General features: G+C 34.8%; 1 protein-coding gene across 7 annotated transcripts in view; it reads left to right on the top strand.

Moving 5' to 3' along the window:
* CSNK1G3 (casein kinase 1 gamma 3) overlaps positions 1-16,623 on the top strand; it is a 105,241-nt gene extending 88,618 nt beyond the window's left edge. For 4 of the 7 annotated variants that reach the window (XM_030927469.1, XM_030927472.1, XM_030927470.1 and 1 more), the window contains 3 exons: positions 4,274-4,380; positions 4,893-4,916; positions 13,920-16,623. In XM_030927469.1, coding sequence (XP_030783329.1) covers positions 4,274-4,380; positions 4,893-4,916; positions 13,920-13,974 — 186 coding nt within the window. In that variant the 3' untranslated portion in view covers positions 13,975-16,623. The remainder of the gene's footprint in view (positions 1-4,273; positions 4,381-4,892; positions 4,917-13,919) is intronic. The other 3 variants (XM_030927475.1, XM_030927474.1, XM_030927473.1) reach the window with 2 other exon arrangements.
* Positions 16,624-17,964: the final 1,341 nt, after the last annotated feature.

Genomic DNA, 17,964 nt, shown 5'->3' with positions numbered 1-17,964 from the left:
CCAACATGATGAAATCCCATCTCTACTAAAAATACAAAAATTAGCCGGGCATGGTGGTGCACACCTGTAATCCCAGCTACTTGGGAGGCTGAGGTAGGCAAATTGCTTGAACCCGGGAGGCGGAAGTTGCAAATGAGCCAAGATTGTGCCACTGCACTTCAGCCTGGGTGACAGAATGATACGCCATCTCAAAAAAAAAAAAAAAAGCAATTAGGAAGACAGTAGTATAACTAATGTGTATGAATTAATTATATTTGGAAAGTACATTAATTTGCTTTTAAAAATCATTGACAATAAAGATACTATGTGTTATGTCTGTACTGTAAAGTCTATAAGAATAACATCTTTTGGAATTGGATTTGTCAGGCATCTGTTAAGTTAAAGAGCTCTTTCTCCAATATCCCTCTTAAATTCTGACAGTAAAACTGGAGTCTAGTTGCCTTTTTTTTTAATCTTCTTAAAATAAGAACCATATTAAGTTTCTTGTCAAATTGGGAATGTCAGAGGAAATTTCTTTTCAAGAACAACAACAATCCTGTATAATGCCTGAATTGTTTTTTGAAATGTCAAACCTCAGAATATCTGCCATTTTTATATACTTTTAAGAAATCAGCCTGATGTACACTAGTATTTCAGAGACTCATCTTCTAGTTCAAGTTATAATTCTAGAAATGTCACTGAAATAGAATTGTTCTTTAGAATTTGGCTTATAAAAAAATTTGTACATATTTGATTGTTTTAGCCTTCCAGGAATATAATGATATATTATTTACCATATTATATCTTCATTTCTTCTTTGTAAAACCCTTTTGCAAAAAGGCACAAATTTTAAGTGAAAATACTTTTAATGCCATGATACAGTTTCAAGTCACCGGTGTTAAATAGGCCAGTTTTATGAAGGTCAACAACAATATCCTATCTTAACTCTGTTACCACAGTGATTCTATTCTGAGCTTGGGATACTAGCCTCTACTCAGAGGATTGGGGAATCTGGGAAACCCTGGAATATTTACATTAAAGGAAGATGTTGCTTCTTTCTGGTCTGGTTCTGGTCAACCAGGTAAAATGGGATTTGAAACATTTCAATAAAATAAAGTTTACCACAGTCAGGTATAAAAAGTCTTCCTCTGTGAACTAAAGTAAATCAGATTATATAATTGCAGTGTATATATAGTCACTGTTGCTAGAAAATATGTAATTAATGTTGCCAGAATTTAGACTACCTGGGTTTTTAAATTTTCAGTTATATTGCTTAAAATAGGGGAAGACGTGTCAGAGGAGCTGCCTGTAAGTTGAGGTGGCATCCCTCTACCTTTCTAGGGCCATTGAACAAAAGGGAGACTAAGAAACCTGTTGAATAGTATGTTGAGAAAAGAGCAGTGGAAATTGTTCAGTGAACTGTTTGATTATGTACCGGATACATGCACTCTGTTCAAGGTAGTGAATATGTGAGATAAGAATACTGCTTTCTATCTCCTTTCCAATTTAGTGCAGAGGCTCTGACATTTTCAAAATTAAGAATAAAGAACCAAATTATGTTCAATAATTAGAACAAATAATTACTTTTAAATGTTTTCAGAGAGAGAGAAATAAAGAGAAAAAATTTACAACTCAGTAGAATGACAGAAAGGAGGCAGCAAGTACCCCAGAAAAGGAGAGGCATGTGAGAGTATTAGATGTAAGAGTATTCTTTTCTTTAGATTGCCTTTGAAGATTATCAAGGCAGTTTTGTGTGTTTTCAGCTGTAGGCACAAACGCAGTGTTCATTTCTCAGTACTTACTCCATATAGGATATAGGAAACTGAATTTCCACTATTCTTAAGTTAACTCAAATATGTTGGTTGATTTGTAGTTATTAATACTTTCCTTGGAAATGGAGAGGGTCCTGTTTCTCTACACTAAAGTGTCAGGTCTACAAGGACAGGGATGTTTATCTTGCTTACTTTGGTATTCCAAATACCTAGAACAGTGCCTAGCATGTTGTAGATTAAAGTAAGAACTTAATTAAGTTTTAAAAATATAATGTACTATAAATACTGCTTTTAAGTCTAATAGTCAGTTGTCAACTCTGTAGCCCATGCCAGGGTTGCTAACCTTTTATTTCATTTAAAGAGATTAGGTAGTGAGTAGGAGGGGCATCAAAGAGAATTCTTAGATTTTTGAGTCTGGAAGTCTAGAAGATGGGAGGGCTTTAACTGAAATGGGAGCCATGGGAAGAGCAATACATTTCAGAGGGAGTAGGATAAATTTTCCTTCAGAAATGCAGAGTTTGAGATGCCAAACTTGGCTTAGCAAACTGAGGATATGGGTGAGTAGTTAGGCCTAGGGAGTCCTTTACCTAGAGGTGATAGTTGAAGCCATGATTATAGATGAAACATAGTAATAATGGTGGCCACCATTTATTGAGCTCTTCCCATATTCCTGGCACTGTGCTTTATATGTTGACATTTATGTATTGATCTCATCTCACCCTCATATCAGCTTTGTTAATTAGATGCTACTGTTCACCATTTCATACTTGAGAACACTGAGGTTTAGCAAGGTAAGGTATCTTTCCCAGAGTCTTATAGCTGGTAAGTGGTAGAGCTAGGCTTTGAGTCTAGACCCATCTTACTCCAGAATTTTCAGCTATTGCCAAGTGATTTGATGTACAAGAAAATGAGGCACCGAGGAGAGTGTCCTGAATACATTTTCTAGGCATTTTTGGTAACCTTTAAAATAACTCTTACTAGGGTTCTTATGTAGGGTTGGAGAACTGATTGCAAGGAGTAAAGGAATAAACACATGGAAAATTTTATAAAAATGGAAGTGGTGAGTTATATACTTTTTTTCCAAAAAGTTTAGTGATGAGGGAAAAGGAAGAAATAGGACAATAAGGTGAATTTGCAGAAACAAGAGAATTTGGGAGAATTTGGGAATTTCCTCATGATTTTTATCTTGTTTCAGGATTTCATTCATGCGTACATGCATTCATTTATTTCAACAAATATTTATTGAGTGCCTATTCTGTGCCAGGCATAGCAGGAAACAATACAAGGTCTCTGTTGCCCTGGAGCTTAATTTTAATGGAGGTAGGGACGGATGTCAAGAAATACAACAAATAAATGAGCAAGCGAATAAGAAAAACCCAAACACTGATAAATACTGTACAAAGAATTTAAAATAGGGTGTAACATAAAAGACTGTGTCAGCATAGACCTTTTTAGCTGTGTGATAGAAAAGGCCTGTCTCAGAGATGCTCTTTGAGAATCTGAAAGATGAGAAGTCAGCTAATAAGTAGGAAGAGAATTCCAGGCAGTGACAATAGATAATGCCAAGGCCTGTAAGTGGGAAGAATCTTGACATACTGGATGGAGGCTAGTGAGCTTCAGAGAAGGTGATGTGAGATCAGAGAGGTAGGCAGGCATCACATCATGTGGGACTTTGTCAATTTGTGTAAGGAGTATAGATTTTTTATTCTAAGTGAAACGGGAAGCCAACAGTTGGAGAGTTTTAAGCAGGGAGCTATATGTGATGTGATTTGCATGTTAAAAGGAGCACCCTGATTGCTGTGTGGACAATACTTTTGAGTGGGGGACAAAGCAGAAGACTAGATAATAGGTTTTTGCTCTTAATCACGTCAGATATCATAGTGGCTTGGACTGGAGTCCTTGTATTAATAGAGATGGTGAGAACTGATTAGATATGGGATATGTTTGGAGAAGGATTTAACAGGATCTGCCATTGATGGATTAGATGTGGTTTTTAAAGAGGAATCACAGTGACCCCTACATTTGAACAACTGGGTGAATGATGGTGTTGTCTCTATTTAAACGGGCAGTTTGAAATGGAGACTTGAGCATAATTGCAGATTGAAGTGAAGGGTCCATTAGAAGGCGTAATATTGAAGTTTTTCAATATTCAAGGAAAGTAATTAATGATATAGCAAGGTGCCAAAGGACATAAGCACACAAGAGGAAACTGATTGAGACATACATGTAGGAGTTAGCCTTAAAAACCAGAGGGAAGAAGACAGAAGACAGAGATTTCGAAAAGGAAAGGAAGTAAGTTGAAAAGCACATACTAGATGACCTTGATCTTTAATAAAATGCTAGACCTATTACTGTATTTAGTTTTGAAAATGTTGCTACCTATTGTTTTGTTCCTCACATTAACTTTCTAATTGAAATACTTTAACCTTAATTATGTTTATCCTTGTATAACCTATTTAGTATGTATGTATATTTATGGGTGTGTGTGTACATATATATATATAAAAAATTTTTTTAAACAGGTTGTAAGTTCTACAAATGGAGAGTTAAACACAGATGACCCCACCGCAGGACGTTCAAATGCACCCATCACAGCCCCTACTGAAGTAGAAGTGATGGATGAAACCAAGTATGTGTTTATTTTACTTGTTTTAGTAACTCTCTGTTTTTAAATTATGCATGTTTGAGATTTATAGTTACATACAATTATTTCAGGAAATTTTTTTTAGGGAATAGGTACATGCAAAACAAGTGGTATGCTTAATTATTTTAATCACTAGAATAAGTTTAAAACAGTTCTATTCCAGTAAATATTTTAATAATACAAAATATTTAAGAACTGTGTTCAAATTCTTATTTAGAATTAACAGCGTTATTTTTAGCTTTTGAGTTTTAGGAGTGTTGATGCATGAAAGTTATTGATGTACTATCAGTCTTTTTTCTGTAAGCATAAGAATAAATATTAACTTTATAAAATGCATGTTTTAATATTTTGAATTAGTTTTTCAAAACATAAATTATAACAACATTGCTTGGAAAAAATTAAGTATGAAAAACAATGTGATAATTTCAATGTGGGCTGTTTCTGATTCTCTCTCTGTCTCTCTTTTTTTTCCTTGTATTTTTTTTGTGTGTGTATAGCTGCCAGAAAGTGTTGAACATGTGGTGAGTCTCAAGTGTAGGCAGGCAGAAATAGCTCCGTTGACTGTAATTTCAAATATTTAGCATCATTTTGTGTATTTTGAAAACAAAACTCTCAACACAGCAATTATAATTGGTAAAAGTTATTCAAAAGTATTTGATATCATTAAGATAGCTCAGAAAAAACAAGAAATAATTGTTTGAGGAGCTCTTTTGCCTGCTGCAACTTTTTTACTTTAAGTGACATAGATTTGGGGCCACTTTTTAATTGCATAGATGATACACCAACCCTGCTTGTGCTTGTGCATTTGTTTTTAGTTTTTATTTGCTCTTTAAATAGATAGATTTTTGCATTAAGCTTTCTTTTTTCTGTTTGCAATTGTTAAATACATGTAACAGATCTCATCCCCCACAGTAGTATCACTAAAACAGTATTTCATTTACTAACCAATTATCATTGCCCTTGAATACAATATTGATAAATTTCATGATAACCTTGTAGTGAGAAAGCCATTTTAAAAATCCTCGTCTAAATAGTTACTAATAATTGCAGATATTATGGAAAGTAATATTAGTAGAAATAATTGGGGATTTAAATTATTTTCTGACATTTGCCTTTAGTTGTAATACTGTGCTTAAAATGCTTCTGTCAGTTTCAGGACAAATTTTGAGTCAGACTGGGAGTGAATAAAGGAAGTTGCTTAGTTTAGTAAATTTTGAAATATTTTACTTATATCTAAAGGCACCTTATATAATTTTCAAAATAATGCTCATTTGCTGGCTGAAAATTAGGAATCTTTCGTGGATTTTTTTCTTAAAGAGCAGTGATTAAGAATCCATTTTAATCACTTTTGACTATGGAATGTATTGACAGTATGACTAAGACTAGTGTATTTCAAGATATAATTAGCTGTATAGTTTCATATTTTTGTGAACCGCAGAAATAAATCCCTGAAAGTATAGTCTTACTTGTGTGTTTTTAAATCAGAGATAAAAACAACAGCTTATCTTTGTGAATTTTAGGTACAATCCTAAGACAGGAAAGTAGGGTGGTGGTGTGACAGATTGGACTGCACATGTCCTTTGCAGTTAAACATAACTTTTAGAATCCTGTTTCTGCCACTGATTTGTTACCTTCAAGAAAGCTTGTTTCTTTTTCTGTAAAATGAAGTTAATAATACCTACTTCATAGGTTGAGAAAATTAAATGTGATAAAGCCCTGGTGTTTTGTCTGGCACACGGCAGGTACTCAATAGCTATTATTGCCCCTGTTTATTTCTTCTCTTCCAGCTGCCAGTGACATTTCTCATCTCTGTTTTTGGGCCTGTGCCTCTTTTATCTGTGTCCTATATTTTTACTTCCATACCCACACTTTTCACTGAAACTAGCAGTTCTGTGTTTACATCCTCCTGGAGACTTGCTTTTAATCAAATTTATTAAATTTATCCATTTATTCATTCAGCAGTTACACTGCTGAGGTTTCCGAAATACCTAATACTGTCCTTGTTCTTAAGTACAAGCCAGCAGGAAGATTGCAGTTGTACTAGTATATGTCGGTATATGATTAATACGATGAAAAAGGTATTTTAAAAAATGGTTAGAGTTTGTAAAGATAAAGATTACTTGCTGACATGGATGATCAGAGAATACTTGATGGAAGGTGGCTCTGAAGAATGGCATAGTAATTTATGTAGTTGGGATGAGTGTGGGTGTGTGTTTGGGTCCCTATCTGTAGACACTGGAGGATGTGAAAGAAGGAAGTGGTGGGAAGGCTGTTCCTATAGGAAGTGTTCTCCATTGCCTGCCATATCATGTCCAAATTTCTTGGCATGGCGTGAAGGCCTCTCATACCTGTCATAGTCTGGCCCCTGCCTATCTTTGCAACTCCGTTTTCCATTCTGAACTTTATATAGCATTGGGTCCTTACATCTGCCTTTGCTATGTTATCCTCTTTATGTACTTTCCACTTCTTGAAACTTACTGAATTTCTTGAAAACAAGGATTTTTTCCATCCTTAGATTCCTAGTGGCTGTGTGTCCTAATAAATAATTACTAAATAATTAACAGTGTGGTATACCCATACAATGGACTGCCATTTGACAATATAAAGAAATGAAATTGAAAACATTGTGCTAAATGAAAGAAGCCAAATACAAAAGGCCACATGTTATGTGATTCCATTTAAATGAAATGTCCAGAATAGGCAAATATATAGGCACCAAAAGATTGGTGATTGCCCAGGGCAGGGAAAAGGAGGATGGGATTTCTTTATAGAGTGATGGAAATGTTCTGAAATTAGATAGTGGTGATAGCTGCTCAATTGTGAATACTAAAACACACTGAATTATATACTTTGAAAGGATAAATTTTATAACGTGAAAAATATCTTAATAAAATGGTTGTTTTAAAAAAAGTATAGCAACTCATGATTCAGTGAAGCCTTACGTCAGGTGGGTTAGGTAGGTTACAGAAATCCTCAGAACTTTCCTACCTCTTTGCTGGTTAAACATTCTATTTAAACAAGATTTTTTTCTTTACGTTTATTCTAACATTTCTACAAGTTTATTATTGTGTTCCTCATATCCTCTTAATCTGTGACTAAGAAATTTGGGCATGTTTTTTTCTTTTTTAAGAGAGAGGAATCTTGCTATATTGCCAAGGCTGGCCTTGGACTACTGGGCTCAAGCGATTTTCCTGCCTCAGACTCCCCAGTAGGTGGGACTATAGGTGCACACCACCATACCCAGCTCCTTTTCTAAACTGCATCTTACACTTCTCTCTGCCACCATTTGACACATAACTAGGGACGTGCTTAGAATTCTCTTTCAGAATTTCTTTTTCATCTTTCATCTTACCTATAATTAGCAGAGATCCTTCTCACCCCACCCCATTAAGTAGAATGTATTCTATAATGCACATTTTAGCATCCTCATGTTTCCTGAGAATAGTACCTCATTGGGGTAAATATTTGATTTCCAAATGATGGAAAATACTCATTCTCCCATATGGAAAATGATAGAAAAGCTAATTAGCTTCATTAGCAATGAGGTTTTGTCTTTCTTGTTTACTGTAGTTGAGAATTTTAAGACAGGTGATACAAAGGATAGCACCTTCATCATTCATTCCAGGTATTTAGGAGAACAAAATAATTTAGTTTAAGTATTTACTTTTTAAGTAGTATGAAACCGTCTTTTATTCTTTTTCTTTCTTTCCCTCTTCCAACATTTACTGAACAGATTATCGTGTGTTTGATAATATGATGATTATTAAGGTATGTCAAAGTTTGTATACCATTAGGTTGGATGGAACGTATACCAACAACTTTTATACAATGGTTCTCAACCTTGATTTCACATTATAGTCACCTAGGGAGTTTTTAAAATGTACTAATATTTGGGCTGTATTTTCAAGGTTTCTGATTTTACTAGTTGGTCTATGGTGGGGCTTGGTTATCAGTATTTTTAAAAAACTTCTCAGGTGACTCTAAGAAGCAGCCAGGGTTAAGGATCACTGGTCTAATACAAAGTATTACACGATTGCTAATCATGTAGGAGAGGGATAATTGTTACTGGAGTTCAGAAAATGGAGTATGTCCTCCTAGTTGGGAAGATCAGAGAAGTCCTCATGGGTAAGGATGCATTTACACTAGTTCTGAAAGATGAGAATGATTTGGCAAGGGAAAGGGAAATGGGTGGAAGGAGTCAGAGAGAAGAGGTTGGAGCAAGGAAAGAATTGAACCAGTCCGAGGAGTAACTCATGCAGGCAGAGAATATATGAACACGTTAATGAAAACTGAGATAGGCTAATTTCCCAAGTCTCAAAGGGCCTTGGTAGCCAGTAAACAAATTTGGACATTATCTTTCTCAGCACAAGAAAGGAAGCCAAGAAATGGCATGTGGTTTTAAGCCAAGAACCTATGATGAGGTTGATCCTTAGGAAAATTAATTTGGCTGCAGTTATGAGGCTTATGTCACTTCCTGGGGTTCAACAGATTGCAGAAAATGGTTTAAGAATATAAATTAAGTTTTCCTATGAAACTAGATGGAGAATTTATATTTTGGGTTAGTAGTCTCTAGTAAACAAACTGTTCCTTAAAAAATGTTTTAAGATTACAGTATGGGACCATTTGTTTAGTTTCTATAATACTGAGTGTTCAGGAGTTTGATAGTCTCTAGAACTGTAAGGATAAGTAAAGAATAATATATTTCCTCAAGAGATCAGTTCAGTGAGGAAGAGAGAGGTATAAAAATTGTAATACAAAGTGACAGAGACTGTAACTCTTTTGGGAGAGAGCAAATGGATTTTAAGTGGAAAGAAGAGCGTGTGCAAAGATACAGAGGTAAGAAATCCCACTTGGCGTATTCTGGGAATGGCAAGGAGATTTTTTGCTTCTTACTTTTCCCTTCCTTCCATCCATAGTATAGGCCACCTGGGAAGGAAGCCTAATGGAGGATGATACTAAGAGGAGGGTGGAAATAGGTTGAGAACCAAATTCCGAAGAGCTGTGTGAACCTAATGCTTTAGTCAATGTAGAATCATTGATGAGATTTAAGAGGAAAAGGGCATGGCCTTATTTATGATGGGGGCAATTTGGATGACAGATTGGAGAGAGGAGAGACTTAGACTGGGAAGTCCTTTAAAAGGCACTTAGCAGTGGTGGAGGCAAGTTGAAAAGTTCTGAACTAAGCCAACATGAGAAGATGGGAAAATTTTGAAAGTCATTTCAGACTTAAGGGACTAATTGCAAGTGGACAGGGAGGAAGAAGTTGGAGATGAAAATGGGCCTGCAGGCTTTTGGCTGGAGTAATTTTGTAGATGATCTTGTTCTCTGATCTAAACTCTTCTTGCTTAGCTAAATGGTTCCTTGTTTTTTCTTTAAATCAAGAGATCCACAGATACGAAATTACGCTTCAGGTTTAAACCTTAAGGGGAAATATTCTTTGTGAAAGAATTAAAGATTAGATGCCATAAAAGATACTTTCTGTACACTCATCAACCCAGGTCAGGAGAAGGTAGGTTCTGGAGTCCTACGTGGGTAGGTCTAGGAGGTACCAACAGTCTCCCAACCAAAGGGTGAGCAATAAGTCATCTTAGAAGGGATAAATAAGAACATCATATCCAGATAGGGAAACATGCTTCAGTTTCTGGGTGGATTTGAGAGAAGAAAGTACATGACATATATCCAGGAAGACAAGGCAAATAGATGAAGAAAAAGGCAATGAACAAAGGAGAAATGGTGGTGCGATGTCAATACCAAAAGCCTTTGTGTGTTTTCGGACTTTGATCCGTTTTGATTGCCTGTTTGTTGCCTAATTGTATTTAAAGAAACTAAAGTTGTTTCTAAAGTTCATCTTAAGTAGGACTTAGCATTTATTCCCAAATAATTTTAGAGTAGAGATGTAGCTTCACATTTTGAGAGGCTGATGTGGAAGGATTACTTGAGCTCAGGAATTTGTTACCAGCCTGGGCAACATAGTGAGATCTTGTCTCCACTAAAAATAATTTTTAAAAAATTGCCAGCTGGGTGCCTGTAGTCCCAGCTACTCAGGAGGCTGAAGTGAGAGGACCACCATTAAATAAGTACTAACTTTGTGCCAGTTTGTTGGGCTATAACTGAGCAGTCCTTTATGAAGCTTAAATTCTAGTGCAAAGGCAGATAATAAGCAAAATAATTTCAAAGTAAGAGTAAGTTATTACAGAAAAATAAAACAATAGTGTGATCAAGTGGCTACATGGGAGCAGCACTGTTTCAGATTAAGTGCTGGGGAAGAGGAAGCAATTGAGATGAGACCTGATTTCTTAGTCACTAAGACTATAAATTAGCTATTTCAGTAATTGCTTTTATCTTAAGATATAAGCCATAAGCTTGAAACATCAATTGACTTCCTAACTTCTGTAAATATATCCTATTTTTAGAACCTCTCTCGTCTGTTTGGATGCATTTGTATCACATAAGGCAATGCTGTCCTCTGGTGGTAGTAACTTTAATAGCATGCCAGCTATACTTTGCAAATCTGTTATAAGGACGTGTTCTTTATTTAGTGGGATTTATTTAAAATAGATGTCCTTTTTAGATTGTGTTTGAATTTAAGGGCCATTAGAATTTATTTGAAACTCTTGTTTAGTTTCAAATAAATGCTTGGCATAGTTCAGTAAAACACTGTTGAAGGAAAGATTACTTAAGTGTAAAGATCTCAACTCTCAGAACTCTCAGTACTGGAAATACAAACTAAGCAAAGTAAATTGCTGATACAAGTGTAGAAAATCTAGGACTTGGTCTTGTTCATCAAAATGTGTATTACATTAAATTACCCATTTCAAAGGGCTAATACAACTTTAGAAAATTTTGAAAGAATCTACTTTGGGATTTGAAAGGACAGTGTTTAAGAATAGTGAGCATTATTAAAGGAATTTTATATCAAACAATAAATTTCAATTGAAATATGGCTATATTATTAAATTTAATATTCTAAGTATTTGGTCTGTCACTTCTAAATACCTATTTTTATGTCTTGCTTTCTGCCATTTGGATATTTTTCTTCTCTTTTCTAAGTCTTAAATTTAAAGGTTCATTTGGAGTAAAGGATTTTATTTTTTAGAAAGTAATTGAGATTTGAGAAATATTAGGTAGCTGACAGTTAAAAATAAATTTGACTTATTTTTTTAAATCCAGAACAAATCTCTTACATCTGTAGTCTTGTATTGTGGCAGCTCTTCTCTAGGCTCTTGACTGGGTAATCCATTTCCGTTCTTTCTGCTAGTCACCTCCATGAGAGTAAAGTTGATAAACATTCATCATTACATATATTTCTAGTTGAATCTTTATTATTTACATTCTATGGTCTAGTCGATGTATACTGTTTGGTTTACTTTAAAAATGCAGTTGTGTAATTTGGTTTTCAGTACCCTCATAGTGGTTTCATAATTATGGCAGAAATCACAATAAATAATTTAAAATTATTTTTGACTAAAGATAATGTGGGTAGAGAGATTATGTAATTTAACTGGACAATGTAGATTTCTGTTTACATTTATTTCACGGAAGTGTATAAAACATATCTAGAAGTTATGTTATATTCTGTAATCTTTTGCCGGATGGGACACCTGAAGCTGTTTTTTTTTTTTTTTTTTTTTTTTTTTTTTTTTTTGGAGACAAGAGTCTCACTCTGTTGCCCAGGGTGGAGTGCGATGGTGCAATCTTGGCTCACTGCCACTTCCACCTCCTGGGTTCAAGCAATTCTTCTGCCTCAGCCTCCTGAGTAGCTGGGATTACAGGTGCCCACCACCACGCCCAGCTAATTTGTGTATTTTTAGTAGAAACAGGGTTTCACCATGTTGGTCAGGCTGGTCTTCAACTCCTGACCTTGTGATCGACCCACCTTGACCTCCCAAAGTGCTGGGATTACAGGCATGAGCCGTTGCGCCGGGCCAAAGCTATTCTTTTATGAATATAGATTGGTAAGAATTATAGAAACATCTTTATAAGGTCATATTATATACAGTCTGAATTGGGAGCTCTCGGTAATGAAATCACCATGTGTATAAATATACTTTGCTTTTATTACAAAATGTGATTTATAAACATGCCCACACACCCACAGAGGGTTTCAGTGGACATCAGGGATACCCAACCATGCTTGTCTGTGCCAAAAGTAAACTCAATGTTAGCAAGGGGTTGACTGTTTAAAGGTTAAAAGAAAAGGTGCCTAACTATATGTAGTGTTGTCATGTTGTATATTCTAATAGACTGACTCAGACTGTGAGGCTTTTAAGATAGGTGTGTATTTAATTTTTTTTCTTTTTTTTTTTGGCGGGAGCAGATCAGTGATTCTCATTTTTCATTTCATACCAGACCACAGCATTTTCCCACAGCAGCCTTGATGTGTTGCATCTCCTCATGACTAGAAGAATTTACTGTGAGAGAAACTAGTTCTCTCAAGGATCACATCTAGATTTTTTTTTTTTTTTTAAACTTTTTCTTTTAGAGGCAGGGTCTTGTTCTGTTACACAGACTGGGGTTCAGTGGCACAATCATAGTTCAAACATTCCTCCCGCCTCCACCTCTCAAGGAGCTGGGACAACAGGCGGATGCCACCATGTCCAGCATGTGTGGGTGGGTGTGTGTGTGTGTGTGTGTATAATATATGTATGTACATTTATATGTGTGTGTGTGTATATATATTTAGAGATATTTGTGTATGTGTATATATAGTTAAAGAGAGAGAGAAATTTAGAGATGGGGTCTTGCTGTATTGCCCAGGCTAGTCTTGAATTCTTAAACTCCTGAGCTCAAGCAATCCTCCTGCCTTGGCCTCCCAAAGTGCTGGGATTACAGGCATGAGCCACTGTGCCCAGCCAAGATTTTTTTTCACCTAGAAATAAATGTCAGGATTATATTGTTTTGCATATACAGTTTTGACTTGTACAATGGAATCACCTCAGTTGTGCTACTTTAAATATTAAGCATAGTTTTTACTTTAACTAAACTTTCAATAAACTTAACCTTCTTTAACTCTTAAAGAATTTAAAATTGCCAGTCTTGACATTCTATAAAATGTGTTTTCTGTTTTTCACTTTTTTAATATGATGGAAAATGTTGACTAGTGTATATTGGAGTATCTTTTTATTTTTGGAGTCTAAACTGATTATTGGTGAGAATAAGCTCTCCAATGTTAGGATCATTATTGTCTTCCTAATGGCTTCAACAATCATATATAAATATCCGGGAGAAAGGGTGAGAATGCATAGAATGAAATTCTCAGTTAGTCTTAGTGAAAAACCTTTTGAATTTAATGGCTCCTTTTTATGTTGCATAGAATGTCTTGCTATTCTTAAAAGGCATGTGGATGAAACATAATAGTAATAACTCTGCCATATTTTCACTAATACATATGCTTCATTGGTGTAATCACTGTTTATCTTGCACTAGACTGTTGCTTTTTATGATCATTTAAGTTAATATGATACAGTCAACTTTGTGACATTTTAGTGCTTTTAAAATAAAAAGAGTGTTTCCCTCATCTGCAGGTGCTGCTGTTTTTTCAAACGAAGGAAAAGGAAAACCATACAGCGCCACAAATGACTCTGGACACAGACAGATCCTGGGGAGTTACTTACATATTCATCTGCTGTCTTGTGATTAAAATCATCTCTGTAGTGAACACATATATTTTTAAGGACTCACTCTTAGAAACAAAAATGTCATACTTTCATACTTCATTTTGTGGTTGTCTTACATTCTTTTTTTTTTCTAATTGAACTTTTATGGAAGCTTTAAAGTTTTGTCAAAACATGAGTGCTTTGCCCATCAGTGAATGGAATGGACCAATGAGGTGGTATTGATTAATATAGTTCTATAGAACATTTTTTCAGAAGTTCTTCTGTTGCAGGAAGCACACAGTATCTTAAGTGTCAACCAGTTGTATACCTAATCTGGTTTTTTATAACTTCTGTAAGAACATAATCAAACAGGAATTTCCTTTCTCAGTGGATAATACAACAGAGAAAACAGAGTTGCCCAAATATTTAAAAGAAGTTATTCCTTGAGAAGTTCATATTTTGTGACATCTGCATTGATTTCAGTGTTACTGATGGTACTGTTATTCATAAGTCATATTAACATTCTCTCTGTGAAATCATGGTACAGTCACTGCCCAGAGGTACTGAGGAAAAAGCAATATGGGTTCCGCAGATGGTAGTGGTAAAATGAATCTTAAGTATAGTGTGGTAAATAATGTGCTCTGCTTTTGTTGCACCACCATGTGAAGTACTATGTTGCAGAAGTGGCAAAAGCGCTTATTTTTTAAAATGCAAAATATTTGTACAATGTAACTTTATGCTTCCAAATAATAATGTATGTTAGACAGCAAGAAATGAATACTTTAAAAAGTGATACATGTTGGAGTTACAAAGAAATACACTAAGGAGAGGTAGTAAATGTGACCCTTGTTGCAATGTACAAGGTGGAAGCCTAAAGAAATCTCACTGAAACTTACTGCTGAATGATTACATTCTCCCTTAAGCAGAAAACTTTGGATGTGCCATGCAATGGTGTCTGTGTAATTATTTTGCTCTTTGATAAAAAAAAGACCCCCAGCAATAAAAAGTGGGTCACTCTATTCCCTCTGTGCACATTAGTCTCTTGTATTCAACTTTGCTGATTCTCTGGAATTTTCCTACTCTTTAGCATAATTTTGTTGATTGAAAAATATTTTGGAAAGGATGGGTCAGGTGCTTTGCCTCCATAGTCTTTTGAAGTGCCTGCATATGAACAACAACAACAAAAAAAACACTAATTCTGTAAAAAAGGAAGCCCATTCCACCTTTCAAGTATGCTTTGTTTTAAGCCATAAAGACACACATGTAGTTTTGTCACATTCTGCTAGCCAGAATCTTCAAGAAGGGTTAAAACAAAGACTGGCTAGAAGGATAATTATTTTGAACAAATCTCATATTCATCTTTCATTTATAAAATTGTTACTTACTCCTTTCCATGCAGTCTCTTCGTTGTCTTTAAGTGTGTGCCTTCAGGCATGCTTATTTATTTTTATTGTCTCAAGGTAACATTTAAGATGTATATTAAAGTAAATCTACATTTTTTTACTTCATTATTGCATTTACAGGGATTTAATTGTACTTTGTAATTTATTTTTCTTATTAGCCAAAAGTTTAATGCATTTTTTTGATGAATTAGGCACCCACATGAACACCACAAATCAGGACATTGTTTTTCATTGTTGCTATGAATCCTGTGAATGATCTCTTTTTATTTTAAAGACCTACACTTAACCTAGAAAGCATTTGCTGTATAATTTGGTCAACAGTTTCCATTCTATCTATCTGTATACTGTCATGATATATGTCTTAAACTGCAGGAGTTACATACTGAGTTTATATTTTTATTTGCTTTAAGCAAGGTAGATGGATGTTTTGGCCATTATAATGTGAAATCACTTCTTTCTTTACAGTATTTGACCAAATTTGTGTGTCTATGATATTTGTAAATACATGCGAATATCTGTATTTCTTATCATAAGCCTATTTAGTTTTATTCTCAGTAGGGTTTTTTGGATTGTACAGTGTTTATATGATCTGAACTCCTTATACATAAGAAGGTGTGTATATTAATCCAATTATGGACTTAAAATATTTTAAAAGTATAAATACCCTTATTTGCTGCAAAGACCAGTGTGTAGACATTTGCTTTTTAGCAATATTTTTAAGTGCTCCATTTTAATGCCAAGGAATAAGTCTTTTGGCAACACAGGCTGGTCAATAATAGGTAATGCAGGTATGTTCAGGTTAAGCCAACAATGTTTTGCATTTTTATGCTTATTTTCTGTCAACACTAATGAAGTCAACATTGCCTGAATGTCTGAATAATGAAACACATCCCTGTTTAAAAGTATGTAACTGAAAAAGAAATAAAAAAAAAATAAAAGTAGTTTTTTTAAACTTGCTCTTTCCCATTTCCTCTAATGATGGGTAAAATAATGTCACTCCCTAATTTAAGATAGGAATTTTAAAATTTTGCTTTATTTAGTCGGTTATATATGAGAAGCAGAGCTAAAGGAATGTGCTTTTGTTATTTTGTTTATGTTTTGTTTTGCTTTCTTGAAATCCAGTGGTAAAGAGCACACACTAGGAAGGATCTAAGCTTTAATATTGAAAAAAAAATTATACTTCTCTGAACTGTTTAATAGAGCAATAGTTAAATACATCTTCTGATAAATTAAGGGAAATAGAATCATTTTTCCTTTTTGAGAATGGAATCATACTATTATGTTCACAGAAATTAAGCATTATTCCAGTTTTAAGTGAATGACTTTAAAATCATTGCAGATGGGGAGCCCATATTTCTAACAGTATCTCATAGTTCATCATTGTGCTAGGTGCTTTACGGGATTTTACAAAATGTCATTACTGGTATGCTACTTACGGAGGGATGCTACAGGTAAGATAAGGCAAAGCAGCCCTCTCTTAGCCTGTGAATATTGTGTCCATTAAGCAGCAGAGACCTTCAGAAGCAGGAGAAAGATCTGGAGATGACACATAACTGTAAAGGTTCTATTTAGAAAAATTTGACTTAAGATGGGGATTTCAATCTGAACGAATGTATAGTTGCATTAGTCAGAACTCTTTGAATTGAAAGTGACAGAAATTTAACCTGGCTTGAGCAATAAGAGTGTGCATTATCTCATTTAACTGAAAAGTCAAGTGGTAGGACTGCCTTCAGACATGCTTAATCCTGGAGTTAAGACAGGAATCTTCTCCATATCTTTTGGTTTTGCTTTCCTACCCTGCTGTTTTCACTATCAGGAAGACTTTCTATGTGTCATAGTAAAGTGGCCATCCACCATCTTAGTATTCACAGCAAAACAAAAAACAAAGGGCCATTTTTCTTAATAGCTCCAACAGAAGCCTAAGACTGACATTCCCTTATTGGTTGATGTGCCCACCCCTGAGCCAATTACTATGGACAAGGGAATATTGTTCTCCCAGTGGCTGAGCCTGAGTCATGGTTTGACCTTGAGGAGACACATTGGTGATGGAACTGGTTGAGAAGAGTTAAGAACATTTTTTTCTACTAGAGTGCAAATACAATTAAAAAGATTTGCTGATATTCAGGATACCTGATTTCTTCTCTGCCTAGCTCTAATACAGACCCACATAAATTATTTTCTTAGGACATTTACTTGTTCATAAGACTACATGGATCATAACCAAAGAAAGGACTATATATAGAAGAATGATCAGGAAATATTACTGGGATATAAAACTGGTTTTGTTAGACCAGTTGTTTATTGGGATATTTATACTTTGATTTCACTTAAATGGACAGACACTCTGGCACTTCTCCAGACTAGGGGGTTGGAAACTTTTTTGGTAAAGTTTAGGCTTGGTGAGCCAAAAGGCAAAATTGAGGCTTTTATATATTTAAGTAATGAGGAAGAAAACTTTTCACATATATTTTATTGATAAAATTCAAAATATATTAATACTTGAATATGTTTTTTTTTGTGATACAGGGCTACTAATGATAAGAATCAAGTGATTTTGAGGGGATATCTTA

Source organism: Rhinopithecus roxellana, chromosome 3, assembly GCF_007565055.1.
Source record: "Rhinopithecus roxellana isolate Shanxi Qingling chromosome 3, ASM756505v1, whole genome shotgun sequence".
NCBI lineage: Eukaryota > Metazoa > Chordata > Mammalia > Primates > Cercopithecidae > Rhinopithecus > Rhinopithecus roxellana.
Note: the sequence above shows the minus strand (reverse complement) of the source record. Positions and strands in the feature narration are given on the sequence as shown.